Source organism: Amborella trichopoda, chromosome 10 (genome assembly GCF_054954075.1).
Source record: "Amborella trichopoda isolate Santa Cruz 75 chromosome 10, AtrichopodaSantaCruz75HAP2 v2.0, whole genome shotgun sequence".
NCBI lineage: Eukaryota > Viridiplantae > Streptophyta > Magnoliopsida > Amborellales > Amborellaceae > Amborella > Amborella trichopoda.
The window spans coordinates 41,916,861-41,935,553 of NC_142345.1; the positions used below are offsets into that span (position 1 = coordinate 41,916,861).

Sequence of the window (18,693 nt, forward strand, 5' to 3'; positions counted from 1 at the left end):
TCCGTAGCTCTACATTAGGTCATCTATTTTGATAAAATGCGTAGATCTAGATCTTAGAAGGATTTTTTTTTTTTCCAATTTTTTTAGATGATTTTATTATCATTAGATGAACAATGTTAAAAAGGAAAAAAAATGATTTTGAATTTGTAAAGGTTAAGATCTTGAAATTCACTAAATAAATGATCTAGATTCACAGTTAAATAGACTCATTTTGACCATATCTAGGGTTCAAATCACTTGCGTACTTTTAAATGTTGTTTTTCTTCAGGCGCAAGTATTTTCCATTAAATTTTTATTTGGTCGCCGTTTTTGTTTGTCTTTCTACAACCAAATTTTCATATTTGCAATATTTTTAGCCAGGTTAATTAGATTTATCTTTAATGGCTTTATTTCATGGATTTTTATTGTTCCTTTACCCTATCTCCTTTATACTCCTGCAAAGACATTCTAATTTCTGAAGCCATATCAGCATCCATAACATTAGTAACTTTAAAATAAGAGATTGAATGCACTGTTCAAAAAAAACAAGAGATTCCATGTACCGTTCAAAAAAAATGAGAGATTCAATGTATCATAAATTCTGAGCATCAAGTTATTTATGCAATATTTGAACTTTCTTAGCATCATGTTATTTATGCAATATTTGAATTCCTTTTAATGCCCTGAAACGAAATAATAAATTTGAGCATTTCCCTTAAGAGCTGTAGCGATTAAAAATAATAAATGTGGATGACTTATTCATCTCTCTAAAAGTAGGCATGTCATACTCTCTTTCACCCAGTCTGCTTCCTCTCTTATTCGTTACAATTTGAAATTACGTACGGATCCTAAAAAAAGGAAAATACGGAATGCTCACTTTTTAGCCAAAAATTACTAGAAAGGACGGTCAATGTGCGGTTTTTTTTTTTTCTTCCAAGTTTGCCCCAGCGGTCCAAGGTTGAATTCTCGGACCGTATTATTTTTTCAAAACCTTGCGGTCCACGGTTGAAATTATCAGACCGCCTTAATTTTTTTTCAAAACTCAAGTTGCGATCCAAGGTTGAAATTCTAAGACCGCTTTATTTTTTCAAAACTTAAGTTACGGTCCAAGTTTTAAATTCCTAGACTACTTTATTTTTTGAAAAACTTAAGTTGCAGTCACATGTTCAAATGCTCATACTACTTTATTTTTTCAAAAACTTAAGTTGCGGTCCGAGGTTCAAATTCTCGGACCGTTTCATTTTTTCAAAACTTAAGTTTTGGTCCAAGCTTCGAATTCTCAGAGCGTTTTTTTTTCGAAGTTGACTTGCAGTTCGAGGTTCAAATTCTCGATCCACTTTTTTTGTCAAGACCTTGTGTCATGCATGTTCTCACAAATGGAATGCATTTCATTCTTTCTGGTAATTTGAATAAGGCTTAGTGGGGCAAAACAATCTTTTTGCACCTATTTTTAGAATTTTTTTTAATTCAATTAAATTGTAATTATCTTTAATTTTAGGTATTTTTGGGCGTCCATCGATGTTTGGGCCCAATTCTATATAAACATGAAAAGCTAAATTGTATTGGACCTTTCGGTTCAACCTTCGACCATTGAATAAAACTTCAATTTCCTGCTTAAGTTCGTGGGGGTGTCTTGAAGAGAGAGATAGGAAAGAGAAGAAAAGGATCGGTACCCCTCAGTAAGGTAATTTTGTCTTCTCCCTACTCTCTCTCCTCCCCGCTTTCTCTCTCATTCCCCTTTTCTCTCTCCTCTTCCTCTTTCTCACTCCTCCCCTCTTTCTCTCTCTGGCCATTACCTGTCAGAATGCACCAGTTTTCATGATGTATTATAAAAGAAAATACGGGAATATCAAGAATTTTACAACATCCTAATAAGTAATCTCCAAGTCACTGCTCCATCGTTACAAGAGGATCTCCCAAAGGAGGACCTTCCTATCAATGACTCAGACTCTGCAGAACCCTCGACTTCCCAGCCATGGATAGTCCACCACGGCCGAAACAAACTCAAGTCCTTAAGACGATAAGTAGGTCGCCAAGCCAGGGCTGTTCACAAGCCTAACGAGACAAATCAAACACCACCTCAGAAAACCAGAAGAAGGCGGGCACCAAGGGCTGCTCACGAAAAAAACATCCGTATATGCATGTCAAATTCTCGGACCTCTTCCATGAGTGAGAATAAGGCTTAGATTTGTTGCAACTTAAGTTTTTAAAGTACTCTAGGAATATGAACATTGGACCACAACTTAACTTTTGAAAAAAAAAAATCAGTCTAAGAATAAAATGAAGCAGTTCGAGAATTTGAGCCTCGGACCGCAACTTAAGTTTTTGAAAAAATAAAGTGGTCTGAGAATTTCAACCTCGGACCGCAACTTAAGTTTTAAAAAAAAACAGCGGTATAATAATTTCAGCATCGGACCATAGGGGCAAACTTGGGAGAAAACCCATGCGTTGACCAACTTTTGTGATAATTTTTGGCTAAAATGGGACCATCCTATATTTTCTTACATTTTTAGGGTCCGTCCGCAATTAACTCTTGAAATAAATAAAGGGATGGTATACAATGATATCGTTTACCTTTGAAACAAGATTGTCACAATTACTTACAACTATCCAATGTGAAATTTGATGGCTCTTATGTTCACAAAGTTCGAGAAAATTTCTTTCGAAGTTTAAGCTTGGTCAATGGAATAATTACAACCACCCAATTTTACATCCAAGTCAAGATTAATATGAACACCTTGTACCAAAGGTAAATGGTCTCATTCTATACTTTCCCATAAATAAATGTGAATGTGCTTAATAAAGAGATCTGTTATAATTATAATGGGCATGTAAGTCACTAATTGTCTCTCTCTATATTATGTATATTTTTAATTTATATTCTATTTTATTTTAATTATGAAAAATGTTTATATAAGGTTGATATCTAAACAATCAAATTAAGGTACCTCATAAATTCACCAGAAGAAGTTGTTTCGGTGCTGGAAAAACTCTTAAATCCGATCATCTTGACCTTGAGATACATAAACATAAAAAGTAAAAATAAAAATAAAAAAAAAGTACTTTAAATCTTAGAAATAGTGTATCTTGTAATGTATTATTTAGATGGTCAATTTTCAATATTTTTCAATTTTCTCAGATGTACTTTATCTACACTATTTTTAAAGATTTGAATTTTACAATTAGAGATAAAAATAATTTTTTAGGTCATTATTTTCGGTACTGAAATAATATTTTTCAATACTTTCTGAAAGTGCGCCTTATGGTTCGTGATTTAAGTTATTTAATGAAAGAAGAATTCAGGTTGCCTAGGGGCCGCATGGGAGTCAATTTCATTTCACGTGGCTCGTTACCATGATAGGAAATAAAAGAGCACAAATAACTCAACACCACATATAAGGGAGGAAAACAGAGGCACGTGACTCATTACCATTTTAGGCAATAAGAGAGAGAGTGTGTGGCTGTAAAATTCTAAAGGAAAAGTATATAAAGAGATTGTTTATTTTTTAATACAAGGAGTTCACAATTATTTTTGTCCATCTGATTTCAAATCAAATAGATGTAAGTGTATTATTGACTAAAATTTAATTTTAAAAAAAAAAATTTGACCTTTGTGATACAATCCAAGCCATCTAATTTTAATATCTAATGGCTAGTACCGATTGTGACCTCCTTATAATATAAATAAATAGTATCATACTATACAATCCCAATTTTAAATAAGTGAAGAATTTATATAACGCTGCCAACTTAAAATGTAGAATTACAGATGCATCTAAAAATCCATCGGAAAATATTGCTTTAATGTTGGAAAAACTTCTAATTGATCATCGAGATGTATAAATATGACAAAGAAAAAGATTTTGAATTCTAAAAATAGTGCATCGTGCAATACATTTTCTAGACCGTTCATTTTCAAGATTTCCATATGTTTATATATCTACTTGATTTTAACTATTTTTAAATTTTAAAATTTTATAATTAGATATGGAAATAGATTAGAACTTTTTTCACCAAAATTATATTTTATGATAAAATTTGAAAGTGTATCTTAGTTGGATTGTTTAAGCTAAACCACACTCTTTAAGGCTTCTTAGAGATTTTGGGGCATGGATTTATAACATCTTAGATATTACCCAAATCTACTCAGATATCTAAAACCAACAAAATCAAAATCATCAAAATGTGACTTGCATTTCTATGATCCCATTTCCTCAAAAAAAAAAATTAATTTTTTCCATTTCCACTGTCTATTTTCCACCCAGCAAAAACTCCGTCGCTCGTTTTAAATTCATAGCCTACAAAATCTCTCTCTCTCTCTCTCTCTCTCTCTAACCCATTCCTTCATACGCCCGTGCTCTCTCTAGCAAGGTAACCACTTCTTCAGGCCATGGTCCCTCTCTCACTAAACCCTCTCCCTTATACCAGTCTCTCTCTCTAGGCCCACGATCTCTTCTCCCTCCCATTCTCTCTCTAACCAGGCCACGGCCTATGCTCTCTATTAGCCCTCTCTCTCATACCACAAACTCTCTCTCTCTCTCTAAGCCCACGATCGCTTCTCCCTCCCATTCTCTCTCTAACCAAACGCCTCCCTCTCTCTAAGCCCCGGCTCTCTCATTCTGGGTTTTACTCAGCTATCTCTCTTACTGTTCCCCATTATCTCTCTTTTAATTTTTACAGGGTTTTGTATGTTTTTTTGGACATATACACACTAAGTTGGCTTGTTCAATCTCTTTGCACACAAGTAAGTTTGTAATTAGGGATTCATCGCATTTTCTTACCCTTTGAATTGTAATTTTTACCCTGCTGTATCAGTCCCAGATCCATGCCATTTGCCCTCATTTAGTCTTCGTTTGACTGTGTTTTCTTGACATTTTAATTGATTATTGTTTGAGGATGATTTGGTTCAATATGTTTGAGCATATGTTACCTATCTTTGTTTGAAGTATTGTTTTCTGTTTTTATTTCTTCTAGATTGTTAACGTATAAACATGTTAGTTTGCGGGTAGATTTGTCATGCTAGTGATTCCTCTGTTTCATTATCTTGAAGATTTGTCTATAAGCATTTTTGAGAAGTGTATAAAATAACAGTTTTGTTTCTTTTAAGACTAGTGCTTTTGTTTCTGTACACAATACATCCTATCCATGTGATGTTTTCTCTCGCTCTGATTTGCTGTAAAAATTGTTTTGGCCTCCCAATCTAGGCCAGAGTGTCAGCCTCTATAACTTTAAGAATGTTTGGTGAATACTCATTAAGATTTTTGTTTTTTTTTGTTTCAAAGAATAATTTCTTGAAACAACTAAAGTATATAATCTGTTTGACTGCAAATATATTCAACAAAGATGATTCCACATTTCTTTGTAGTGACATATCAAGTCAAGTTGCTCAAAATATTCAGTTCGTCCAATTCCAACTGGTTTTTGTTAATTAGGTTGGGTTGGTGCTCGCCCTTGGCAGGCGTCCTGTTTGACTTTTTTGTTGGTTTTGGTGGTGACATATCAAGTCAAGTTAATTGGGTTTTGGTGGTTTGGGTTTTTATCTTTATGTCCCTAAATGGTTGAGTCTTCACAGTGCGGGATATCTGGTTTTTGGAGGTTTAGGGCATTGATTTTACGTCTTGTTGGTTGATTTGTTTTGTGGGTAATCATTGTAGTCTTAGCCAAAGACGGTTGGGTGTTTAATTGTTTTCATTGAGTTTGATTCATGTAATTTGGGGCTTTTTTATGAGTTATTTAGTATTTATGAGTTATTTAGTATATTGTGTAATTCTCTCTAGTTGATTATTACGCATGAACCAAACGAGCCTAACAAACCCATAGAGAGAGACTCCCTGAGAGAGACTTCATTCTAGAGAGAGATGGTGGGCATTACTTCTGTTCTATGAAGAAAAAAAGAGGTAGCCAAAGACGGTTGGGTGTTTAATTGTTTTCATTGAGTTTGATTCATGTAATTTAGGGCTTTCTTATGAGTTAATTAGTATATTGTGTGAGTCCCTCTATTTGATTATTATGCATGAACCAAACGAGCCCAACGAGCCCATAGAGAGAGACTCGCTGAGAGAGACTTTGTTCTAGAGAGAGAGATGGTGGACATTACTTCTGTTCGATGAAGAAACAAAGAGGGCCAAAGGCTTGCAGAGATAAAGGAGAGCCAAAACCCACCGGTTCTATCTCTCGAAATTGGCGCACCAAGTTGAGGAATGGCTTCACCATCAAAGAGAAAGGAGTCATGGAAAATGGGCAAATTCACGCTTTTGGGCAATGTTCTAGCTCCCAAATCGCTGATTTCTACTGCTTCCATGGAGGGATTATCTCTCTAGTAAGAGAGAGAGAGAGATGTGCTGGTCAAGATTTACCTTTATGGTTCTCTGCTAAATGAAAGAGATTTATCTTTTAATGCTTGTGGATTGCTCTGGAAGCTTCAATTGTTTGATTTTTGGTTTGTACATAGAAAGTTAAGAAATACAGGATTTTAAAATTTGTTAAGAAAAAGAAACTTGTTAGAACAAGAAAATTAGGTTTTTCTTGGAAAATATCAGTGAAATTTCAGGCTAATAAGTTTTTCTATCATTCTTGTTCCTCGCAGTAGATTTCAAAGCGGCTTTCTGTCTCTTGTTCTTCTTCCTCTTTCTATAGATTTCAAAGCATCACAACAAAGGAGTCGTGAAAGTTTCAGGCTAAGCAATTTGTCTTTCTAGATTTTTCTCTTTTTCTTCTTCTTCTTTACTCTCTAAACTTTAAATCTCTTAACAGATTTGGACTTCCCCCATTTCTCACATATCTCATAGAGTCCCTCCACTTAATGCAAACCTTCTCACTCTAAACCCTCTTGCAAATTATACTCCTCTCTCTATCTAGCAATGGGTTCGGCACCGCCAGATTCAAAAGCCACGACCGTCTTTGTCTTCTCCCAACAAACCCTTCTCTCTCTAAATCTTTCTCCTTACCTTCTCATTAAACCCCTTCTCATTGGCTTTGAAACCTAAATCTTTGAACTCGTAGTTTGCCCTCTGAACTCAAGCTTTACCTAGAAGCTCACTGCTTACCAGATTGACCCAATTGATTCGATCCCAGCGCAGAGAAAAAATGTGGGTTGATGGCATCGTAGAGAGAGGAATAAAGTGAGAGATAAGCTAGAGAGACAGAGAAGAAGATAGAAGGGCAACTGGGCACATGTAAGCCCTGGTTTCCATGTTCAAAATGTGTGCCAAATCAGCACCATCCATCCATTTGGATGGTGCTGAGAGCTGCGTCCCTACTACAATAAGTAGGGAGAATACATTTTCCTGAATTATGTCCAATTTGCATTATTTTTCCTTCTTTAATGCATGTCGGCTGCATATCATGAAGTTCGTGTACTTCTCAACTCATAGGTAAAAAAACGTCCACTGTATTTCACATTTTCAGTGCATAATCTCTATTTTAGATTTTAACCAGGATCTTTTTTAGACCCAAAAACCACTACTAGGTTGAATCCTTATTTGTTTTTACTGGTGTCCTCTCCTCTGAGAAAATCAGCGAATGCTTGTTTTTGACCTGCTGCTAAGATTTTCATGTTCTATTTTCTCTATTTTCATCTTAGAAATGGATGCATCATTCATGGTGTTCTGGTCAATTTCATGAAGAAATTTCAATGTCTTCACAGGTGAATGCTCATCGTCTTGAATGGGAAACTTGACTGTTAAAAACTCATATTCATGATGGGTAACATAACTTTTATATGGAGCTGCAGTCGATCAAAATTTAGGGTTTCATGGGACCTCCCCGTCTCTCTGAACTCCATAGCCCTTTCTCGATTCACAAGCTCCTATCACTTTGTAACTCCTTCAACTCAGTCCGAATTCACAGAGCCTCTCTCCACTTTGCCAGGCATTGTTGCACCTGTAATAGAAGTCCTTGTTCAGAATCAGGGCCTTGATGCTCTACGTCTGAATCAATGGAGTGTGGACCTTGTTTCTGAGGTACTGAGAGCCATTCCTAGGTATTTCTTTCAGAGTGAGAGGTCCCTGGGTTGTCAAAAGGGTTTTAGAAGAAGAGCTCCTTTGAGACAGAGGAATCTATACCAAGAAACTGAAGATTCGAAACTAGGTCTTCGCATTAGAGGACCTGCAGCTTATCGAAACCCTAAAAAGGTTGAAGAAGGTGTCAATAAAGCTTTGGCATTCTTCTTTTGGCTAGAATCAGAAGGTGGATTTCAACATACTGAGATCACTTGTAGAGAGATGGCCTGCACTTTAGCAAAAGGGAACAGTTTGAAGATATTGTGGAAATTTCTCCACGAAATGCATCGAAAGGGGGCCGGGCTTGTTAACACTGTAACAGTGACTTGTGTTATCAAAATTCTTGGAGAAGAGGGGCTTGTTAATGAGGCATTGGGTGCATTTTATAGGATGAAGCAATTTCACTGCAAGCCTGATGTAGTAGCTTATAATGCCATCATATGTGTGCTTTGTAGGGTGTGCAATTTCAAAAAAGCTAAGTTTTTGATGGGTCAAATGGAATTGCCTGGATCTAGGTGCCCACCAGATACATTCACTTACACAATCATGATCAATTTCTACTGTAAATATGCAATGCAAACTGGTTGTAGCAAAGCTATTAGGAGGCGGCTTTGGGAAGCTAACCATCTCTTTCGTTTAATGGTGTTCAAAGGGTTTAAACCAGATGTCGTGACCTACAATTGCTTGATCGATGGCCTCTGCAAAACATATCGGATAGGTAGGGCACTTGAGCTTCTCAATGACATGCTTCAAAAATGTTCCCCAAATAAAATTACTTACAACTCATTCATTAGGTTTTACAGTGCAGTCAATGATATTGATAAGTCCATTAAGATGCTTCGTGATATGATTTCAAGGGATCATGGTGTACCCACATCGAGTTCATATACCCCAATTATTCATGCGTTATGTGAAGGAGGAAGGGTTCTTGAAGCTCGTGATTTTCTTGTTGAAATGGTTGAGAGAGGATCTATTCCTAGAGCTTATACGTACAAGTTGGTAAGGGATGCACTTCTCTTGGCTAGTGAAGATGCTTTCATGCCTAGTGAACTCTGTATGAGGATTGAAGAAGGGATTCGTAAAAGATACGAATATGTGAAAAAGGTGAAACCTGTTATGGTTACTTAAGTGGAAATTCTGTTGAGAGAGGGACAATCCATTAATGGTGGTATTATTTAAGGATATAACCTGTGCTGGATGAGATGAGAGATGCACCATCATAGTTCATGGCTGAATAGTCGTGGTGAGAGCTATAGCATGAAAATTTCATTTTCGATCATGTATTTTATTTTCTATGGATGCAAACATCCATCCTGTATGCATTGGCATACTAATGGCGTCTGTTGAGTAATTCGATGTTGAGCTCTAATCCTATTTCTTACTTTTTTTATAGCATTTTCCAGTTGCAAGAATTTATGTGATATACATCCAACAATAAGGTAAGAGAAGAAAATCATTTTCGCTTATTATTTTAGAGTTTTAAGTTTTGGATAGAATTATAACAAGTCAACTTGAACTTAAGATATATGTGATATGTTCTTAAATAAGATTGTTTCTTCACTTTTTTTTTTTATTGTTTTGAATTATAAATCATTTAATCGTTTTTTTTTTTTATATAATGTTTTTTAATGATCTAGAAGATTATCGTTTGTATTCAAGGTGTGTATTTCTTAACTCCATGGGCCTTTTTTTCCTCTCATTTGTCTTATGTACTTATTTTTTTCTCGAATTATATCATTCCTAATTGAGATGGTTTTCTTTGCATTAAAGGGGTGGATCATTGATATTATATCAGAGGCAATATTATGTTCGATCGGTATTTGATATTGACAGTCTCTCTACTATTTAGCAGCGATAATATCTTTGGGGAACTCTCATGATTATTAGAAATAGATGCTTGACAGACTTGCATCATAATTTTTTGTTTCTGTATGGATGAATTTGTACAAAGAAGTAAAGGTGTGTGGTGATAGAGACATATAGATTGAGTGCAAAACAAAGGAAAATAAAAAAGCTTGAAAATAAATGGAACAAGAGACCTATTTTAGCCAACAGAAAGGAAACTCAAGCGAAGAGCTTTAACTGCACCTTTTCTTGGCTATCCAAGAAGTAGCGTCATTAGTATCTTCGAGAACATGTGGAAGGTAATCCTGCTGGAGCTGCTGAGTTAGTTGTTCCCCTCCAAAAGTCAACCAGTATTCAGGGACATGTGGATTATTTTTGGACTTATTTATTGACACTGGGTAGTGCTTTATACCAACAATAGTGTACAGAACACATACTTATGAGAACTCTCAAACTAGTAAATAGTGCTATTGCCTCCATCATCATCGTATTGTATGTTTTGTTCTTCATTGTGTCCTCTAACGATCTTTGATGCCTCCAAACTCACCTGCTCTATGATCCTTGAGAAAGCTATCATCAAAAAAATTGAGCTTCAGAAAGTTGGCCGAATATGTCTCCTGGTGAACACAATCTAATAGTCCAAGTTCTTCACCATCCCCCAAAGTCTGATGAGGTCCCGAGCTCTAAGTCGTTAGAAATCATACAATGCTAGAGGCTAAGAAGTAAGCACAAGTTGAATTCCCTTTCTATCAAGTTGAAATAACATGTAGCTTTACTCCTTTCGGATGTCGTGGATGATAATAAAGAAACAGATAATCCATTGTTCATGTCCTCAGCAGTAAGGTATGGGAGGATTTCTGTTGCCAAAGAGGAGCTTGAAGATCGCATCACCCATCTCACCTTAAAGATTTCTAACAGAAATCCCCCAACATCCGGCAAAAGGACATCGAAGAAGGAGATAGATGGGTCAGTCTATGATTTCTTCTAAACCTAAAACATATAACAAATGTTAAAGACTTGGACCTTGTCATGCTAAAGATGGTTAGAAATAAGGCCCTATCAATTGTTGCTTCACATGGAAAACATGAGCTCTTGATTAAGCAGGGACACTTGAAATGATGTAAAAATAAACTGCTCAAAAGAAATGATATAAGGGGATTTCCCATGATCCATATGCCAAAAAAAACTATAGAAGGATCTAAGAATAAATTATTGCTATCTCAACTTCTCAAGAAAAAACATTTCTATTGGATTTACCATGTGGAATTATAAAATGAGTTGTGACTGCTGAAAAGTTGACACATGCTAGCAAACTCCCCATCCCCAAGATCCCTCCTAAAATAGGGACAATCGAACACCTGGCAACCAAGCAAACTCCCCATCCCCAAGATCCGTCCTAAAATAGGGACAACTGAGCACCTTGCTACTCTCTCTCTCAAATGATCAAGTGATCCCTGAACCAGGCTTTCGAATCAAAACATGTTTCCCTAAATCTGCATGAGGCTTCCTCGCATTTGATGTCTACTCAAACCCTTATCCTTTCTTCATCAACTCACTTAAACTTAACTATCTCCTAAAATCTATTCTTTCAGGATTTACGCCCTTCCAAATTGACTACAGTTTAGAGGAACCATCTGTTACCTTAACCCCCTTACTATGTTTCTCCTGCTTGTATTCCATATGTAAACTATAGCTCGCATTGTGTAAATCTGTGAAAGAGAAAGGTTTGTCTGGGGCTTTGCTTTCGTCTAAAACCAAAGCCCACATTGCAGAGAGATGGTTTGTTCTTTAGCTGGGTAACAGTGGGCATAAAATGTTAGAACTTGGAACTCAAATCAGTTACCCTGGATATATTTAGCCTTACAGTTGCACATGAAGCATGTTATAGGCTCTCATATTAATGATCCTGGGTCTCTGCTGTGTTTGTGGAGCACTATCGGAGCCTGTGATTGATTCAGCGTCTTAGAATGCCATCTATCTCTTCAATAGATTCTAATGTAACCCTTAAACCCTGTTCATGTCATTGTTGTTGGAATTGGGAGTGAGATCTGGAGTGGGAGTGGGAGTGGGAGTGGGAGTGGGATTGGGTGGGATCATGATAGGCTAGAAGCTCCCTATGGTCGGGATAATTGTCTTTTACACTTTGAATTTTAGGGGTCTCGATCCCAACATATTGGGGAGCTAGATTCCAACTTTCTGGGAACACATGATAAATTCTAAAGATTAGAGACCAATATCGTAAAAGTACCTCTTTTCTCTTTGAGAAATATACGGAACATGTTTTTGCAACATAATTTCTTTCTCTTTTTAATAGGCATGCATTTAAGACTTGTTTCTAATAAAGATCAATCTAGCATGAGCGTGATTCATATCGACTGATCCTTAAGGGATTGAGATCATGTTCCCCCCATTTGGAAGGGATATGCACCGAAGGTCCAGCACCAGGAGGGTAGGATTGCTAGGATCACCACTGAGTTGGGAGATCCCGGTAACTATGCATGTATGTTATATATTCCGCCTTCTTGTTGTCTTCAGTGATCTCATATTCTCATTACTCTTGCATGCATTGCATTTATCTCAAGTATTGTGCATCATAATCTTAAGTTGGTAGTGGAATGTACTTTTTGTAGTGCCTCCCATCTACTTGTCTTTAGAATTGCTTATAGACTGGAATGCCAATCACATGAGCTTGGTTGACATGCTCTTTATGTGAGGAGCACTAAGCAGCTGGGCTGCCTTTTTTGCCTTTTAATTTATAAGGAAAATACCATTTAAGGGGTCAAAACCCCTTACAAAATCATAAGGGCATCGAAAGTTCTCAAATTAATGATGTATGGTTCATTTTTCAATTTTCATTTCACTCAAGTTCCTCAAAAAATATTTTTAAAAAATGCTCAAATTTCCTTATGTTCATTGTTGGGAACCCTAAACAAGAGGGGACATTTCAGTAATTTTGAAAAACAAATTGATGAAGGAAAGATGAAAAAAGAAACTTAACAAATCACAAAAATAAAAATAAAGGGATGAGAGAATATACCATTGAGTATACCCTCTCTATCAATCTATTGGAGAGTCCCACCCCTAAGGTTGATAGATTTGACCCTCTCTCTCGGTCTACAAAGAGTCCATCTTCACAAGACCGAAAATCAATTATTTTTCTTGCTGTAGCTTTTCTTATTCAACACTTATATATTTACAAAAGAAAAATCCTAAAACCTAACTTTCTCCTTAAGAAGCCCGAACCAAAATTAATCCCAGCCCTTAATCTAGTTAAAATTAAACTTCCTAACATGCCTCGAATTCTCTACAACTAAAAAACGGCACAATACCATAAAAGAAAGCTTAAAAGCCAAATAATTTTAGTATCTAAAGAAATAATAAAATAAATAAATTGAACACCCACTGCATTAGTTTTGATGCTCATGTCATTTGGTTGTGGCCTTAAATTATTGACTAGGGGCAATTTGGGCTTCTTTTTAAATATTTTTTGAGAAGGTACTTGGGTGGAATGAAAATTAAAATGAACTTTATAATGTTAATGGGATATACCCCTTTAATGATTTTGTAAGGGGTTTTGACCTGTTGAATGATATTTTCCCTATTTTATGCATACCATATTCTATGAATGTCAGAACCCATGGATCTTATGAGACTAGAAGCTCTCTCTCTCTCTCTACCCCTTAATATAAAGTGTATTTTTTGGTAGTTGCTAATCCCACTCCTACATTATTGTAAGTTGTTTGCCATACTTTGGGCAGGCAGAAGGGGGAAAAGCTGCAGTCTAACTAGAAGGTTTGGTAGTTACGGAAAGTTGAGTACGCCCTTAGGAAACTGAAATGTGTAGGTTACTAGGTTTTATTGAGTCAGCATCTTTTCCTGCTGGAGTTATACATATTTCATCAGTATTGGCTTTATAGCCCATTAGACATGCTTGATGGCTTCTCATGTGATTTTGATAGTTTCGAAATGAGCTCCTTGCCCCTGCTTACACCTGTATCCAATTAGATGAATTCACTCGTTGGGTCAAAAAGAGCATTCGACCAATGGCTTAAGTACTCTTGTTCATTGGTCAGTGCAGTTTTATCTTATAATAATCTGGTTTTGATGTCTCTTTTTATGATGTGTGAGATCAATTTTCATATGTATGTTGCGTGCTTATTGTTAGTTTTTCAATTGACATTTGAGTCTGGTTATTTTCGCTCCATGCTTGATGATATGTGCATAATTGATCATTTATTCTCATGCTTACAATACCTGTTATCAGATAATTTGGAGGAGACTTGAATTTCTCAAAAGATCCAAGTTTGATGTATAGTAATGTAGTCCTACGAACATCTTTTACTATGGAATAGGCATGTATTGCATGATTCGGGAGACAACTAGATGGCAATTTTGATAGTTATAACGTGGTTGGTTATACTAGAAGTTTAGAAATTACAAATTATTGGATAAGAGTACAAATAGAATATTGACTCTGAAATTTGCAGATGGAATTTAATTGCCTTAATAGCTCATGGCCAGACAAGAATGCGAGACTTCGGCATTGAGAATGAGTTATAAGGGCTTCATTAAACTATATGGCTGAGGAAGCTAGACTATTTGGGTAGACTCAGTAGGAGTGCAAGTTGAAGGCTTGGATCAGGCTCGTGCAAGCATATTAGGCATGATCACATGATGCCGTTGACCTTTTAAGTCAAATTCTCTCCAGAGATTTGGTCCTTTGATCCCCTGTTCACGCCCCTTTGGGTACATTTCTTGGGGGGCACTTTTTGAGGTCATCTTTCTATTAGTCCATCTCGGTCAAACCTCCCACGGCTACTCCTGATTTGTTAAGTTCAATTGACATCTTTTTGTGTAGTATGTATCAGTGTTATCAGGTTTGCTTTAGAGACATCATGTTTCTGCCCGAGAAATAGAAGTGCCTTGGCCAATTTGGGGGAGATCTTTATTTTTTTTTTTATAAAAACAAAAAAATAATATAAAATGTATATGAAAACATTTTGACTATGTCACAACTTTTTGGATAGTTTTCAATAAATTGCTGTTGATGGTTGGTTTGGGGGCTGAAGCTCAGCACTTATGATAATACTGGTTTGTGTTGTGGATTATTTATTTGCTAGTGGTGCCAACTGTCTACTCGGTCTTCTTAAATTTGATTGTTTGCTATTGTGATAGGGATTGTTCTATTTATATTTGAATATGCAGTTATTTATACTTGCATTCCGATTCGTTTGTTGGTATGGCAATCATTCTGTTTGGGACCTCTGGTTGAATGGTTGAATATCTTGTTATTTCTAGATTGTTATTTATTGCATCCCATTGAGATATGGGATTCTTCTTTTTTTTGTTGCTCGATGTATTACTTCTCCCCATTATGCAAGGCTCTTCATGTTGTGGTATGCTGGGCTCTCCGTATTGTTGAATGAATAATGCTAGCTACATCTCCATGCTTTTTGTTGTCAAAGGATTTCTGTTATTAGGTAATTATGAAGATTTGGGACTCGGATCTGTCGGGCCTGAACATGTTACTACAACAGGACAACCCTGGATTGCTACACAGGGTGTTGGCCAATGCAAATGCCTCTAGAACTTGGAAAGCAATTGTTTCATCTTGTCTGATGTCTACTATTTGGTTCAGGACCAAATCCAGGAGAAGTTATAGCTGTGGAGAGGACCTTTGCCTTCGTCCTACGAGTCATTGTTGCCCAGTCTTATGAAGTCATAGGAGATCAATTGATCTTGGTCCCTAGGTACAAGACAGACCTTACACATTGCGAGATACCTTAACTAGCATCTTTGCTGGACCTTCTAAGGGCGCAGTTCATGCGATCGGGGAGAGACAGAATGATGAGCCCTCCGGTTCTCTCACCATGGCCTTCTACCATATCATCAACCTAGGTCCTTACACCACGATCATATCTTATATACATCACCTCGGGTCTTCTATTGTAAATAGACAAGGCCTGCTTCTGCTGTAGAAGAGCTTGTCGAGAATAGTCATGATGCTGATTGCACTTCAATCAGTGTAGCTATAAAGGATGGAGGTCTCAGACTCATCCAGGTCTCTCATAATGGCCGTGGAATTAGAGTAAGTCTTAAATGTCTGAAACTGTATGCCATTTTTGAGTCTTACACTTGAAATTTTGCTGAAAATTGGTTCTATTGTAATTCCATTTATGAAGTGTTGAAACTCACAAAATTCAGAGGAGTGGTGAATTGTTTGGAAATTTGGCATTTTTTTCCCTTATTTACTCACACTGCAAATAGCACTGAAAACTTAACCTTGCCGTGTTTGTGTTTGGAGATTTTTGCTGGAAAAGTGGGAAAATTGCTGTGGTTCTGTTGATAGAACATAGAAACTTGTAACAACTTATTGAATTCGTAAATACTTCTTAAATTTGATTAGGAGGATTTTTCATTTAATCACACACTGTAAAGATTGCTGATAATTTAATCTAATAATATTTATATTCGGTGATTTTGTTGAAGTACAATTGGCTTTTCTCCAAATTATATAAATTTTTTAAATAAATTTTATTAGTAGATAATCAGTTGTGTTGCGAATGGCTCAAAATGATCATCAAGTTTATTATTGAATGAAAAAGTTGAGTTCTAGGTCCTCAGACTTCAGTTATTCTTGAGGATCTTCACGACCTGTTATTTTTTTATGTATAAAATTTTGCATTTTCCTTCATTATATCCAAACTTTTAGATTTCACAGCTGAAGATCCAAAACTATCATTTTTTGGGAAGTGATTTTGGGTAGTATCAATATTCAATTGTATACTAAATAAAACGTTACACTGGATTCCTCTCTTATAAAGACAATAGAAACAGGAAAACATTCCAAGATACTATTATAATATTTGCCAATGACATGGAATGAGAAATAGAAATTATAATTTAAATTTGTTTATACTAAGGCCTGATACCTTCTATCTTATGAAACCTTCTCCACAAAAACTGCTCGAGTGTTGTCATACTTGATTGCTTCTATTATGCATGTACATAGATATCTTCTAGACATGAGAATCTGCTGCATTCATTTTGTATCTTGTTATAGAAGCTTTGTGCATGATCAATCATGTCAAAAGTAGTCATGAAGTCCTTATCAGTTCCTGAGTCCCGTAAGATATGAATTTTGGGAATTACAATGCATTGTATCTTTTGGCTTAGATGCACGATAGACTATAAAGATTCTTGTTATCCCCATGTGTGGGGCAGATCAAGTATAGCACCTTTTAAGAGGTGCGAGTTAGTTCAAGTAAAAAGCTAAAAAAGGACAAGAGGTAGGTCCAAAAGAACAGAGTTGGAAGTAATGAGAATAGATATGGGGATTTACGGTCTTACTAAAGATATGGCCTTTAATAGAGCATAATGGCGGAACATGATTCTTGTAGCCAACCCAATTAGTTGGGCAAAGGCATTGATGATGATGATGAAGCTTGGAACAGTGGCTCTCAGTATTTTGTTATCCCTTACTATTAGCTAATATTTATTGGAGGGTTCCTTAATTGTTTTTGGCAGTAGGGTTGGATGACCATAACATGATAAACTACGATTGGAGCCATAAACAATTACATTTCAACTTAGAGCAGAGACTTTCTCATGACTAACATCAAAGATTGGATCTTCGGTGGGATATATAGTTTTTTTATGGTTAAGGGCCAGTTTGGATGTCAAATAAAAAAACTTTCACATTGAAAAAAATTGTAAGTTTTTCAACCTTAATTGAAAAATATAATGATCTTTTTTTTAGTATTCTATTGGATTGTTTGGATGGTGTGTGAAAATACAAGATTTCATTTGCTCGATATTTGTATGGAGTTTTGCATTCTACCCTTCCAACACTGTCACTATGTTTCCATTCCAAAAGGTTTTATAGAGGGATCCCTCCCATCAGTCAAAAATCTGTGTTCTACCCTTCCGACCTTTCTCTCTCTAAACCTTCCTGTAACTTTAGCTCTCTCTAACAATGGGCTATGTTTCTCTTAAGATAGGGGTTGGCACTGCTAGATTCAGAGCCACCACCATCTTACTCGACCATCCTCAATGCCATAATGCTCTTTTCTTTGCTACTTATTGACCTCTTAGCTCTCTACACCTTCTCCTTCCCTGCTAATCAAACCTCTTCTCTCTCTGCCGCCCACCACCAAAAGAATTTCTCTCTCATCTCTCTTCAAGTGTCTCTCATCCTCTCTGAAATGAACTCCGCTCAGCACAAGCTGACTCAAATGCAGAAGGAGCTCATTGGTTAGAAACCCTAGATCTCTCCGCTCTTGGTATGCCCTATGAGCTCAAGCTTTACATGGAAGCTCAGCCTTTAGGTAAGGACTTGAGAATAGGGATCATAGAGATGGTTTCAGCAGTTGGGCATGCCTGCGTAAACTCCATTGATCTTCTCTCTCAGTACATGAATTATAAGGCAGGCCACCAATGCCCAGATGATTGGGATCTTGCTCAAAAGCTCATGCTCAGAGGCTGCGAACAGCTACCAAGAAGGAGATGCTTTTAGGGAACCAAGATGCTCTTGCTCAAAGTATTGATATATCCTCAAAAGTTATTCATACCCATGCAGCAGAGCCCTAATTCCTCTTCTTCTTCTTGATGAAGTTGTTGGTTGTGGCCAGAATGGAGAGATCGAGGGCCATGGCCATGGCCATTGGGTGTAGAGAGAGCAGGGTTCGCAAAGGAAGTTTGGGGCCATGGCCATTGGGTGTAGAGAGAGAAGGGTTTTGCGAAGGAAGTTTGGGGCGATAGGAGAGAGGAAGTTTGGGGCCATTGGGTTTAGAGAGAGAAGGGTTTTACAGAGGAAGTTTGGAGCGATGGGAGAGACGAAGTTTGGGGCCATGACCATTAGGTGCAGAGA

At 36.6% G+C, this 18,693-nt stretch overlaps 1 protein-coding gene across 9 annotated transcripts; it reads left to right on the plus strand.

Annotated features, from left to right (window-relative positions):
* The first annotated feature begins 4,245 nt into the window (after positions 1–4,245).
* Positions 4,246–16,051, plus strand: LOC18447637 (Pentatricopeptide repeat (PPR) superfamily protein). 9 transcript variants are annotated; one of them, XM_088849041.1, is made up of 5 exons: positions 4,246–4,350; positions 4,660–4,723; positions 7,625–9,222; positions 9,373–9,418; positions 15,290–16,051. In XM_088849041.1, the coding sequence occupies exon 3, from the start codon at positions 7,677–7,679 to the stop codon at positions 9,105–9,107; it is 1,431 nt and encodes a 476-aa protein (XP_088705167.1). In that variant the 5' UTR covers positions 4,246–4,350; positions 4,660–4,723; positions 7,625–7,676; the 3' UTR covers positions 9,108–9,222; positions 9,373–9,418; positions 15,290–16,051. The 9 variants fall into 9 exon arrangements, 8 of the variants coding, with proteins under 8 accessions (XP_088705167.1, XP_088705169.1, XP_020531128.1 ...); XM_088849043.1 differs by having other exon boundaries at positions 15,362–16,051; XM_020675469.2 differs by having other exon boundaries at positions 15,463–16,051.
* The last annotated feature ends 2,642 nt before the right edge of the window (positions 16,052–18,693 follow it).

Excerpts from the sequence above, each read along its gene's own strand:
- LOC18447637 (XM_088849042.1), top strand. The coding sequence starts at position 7,677 with ATGATGGGTAACATAACTTTTATATGGAGCTGCAGTCGATCAAAATTT.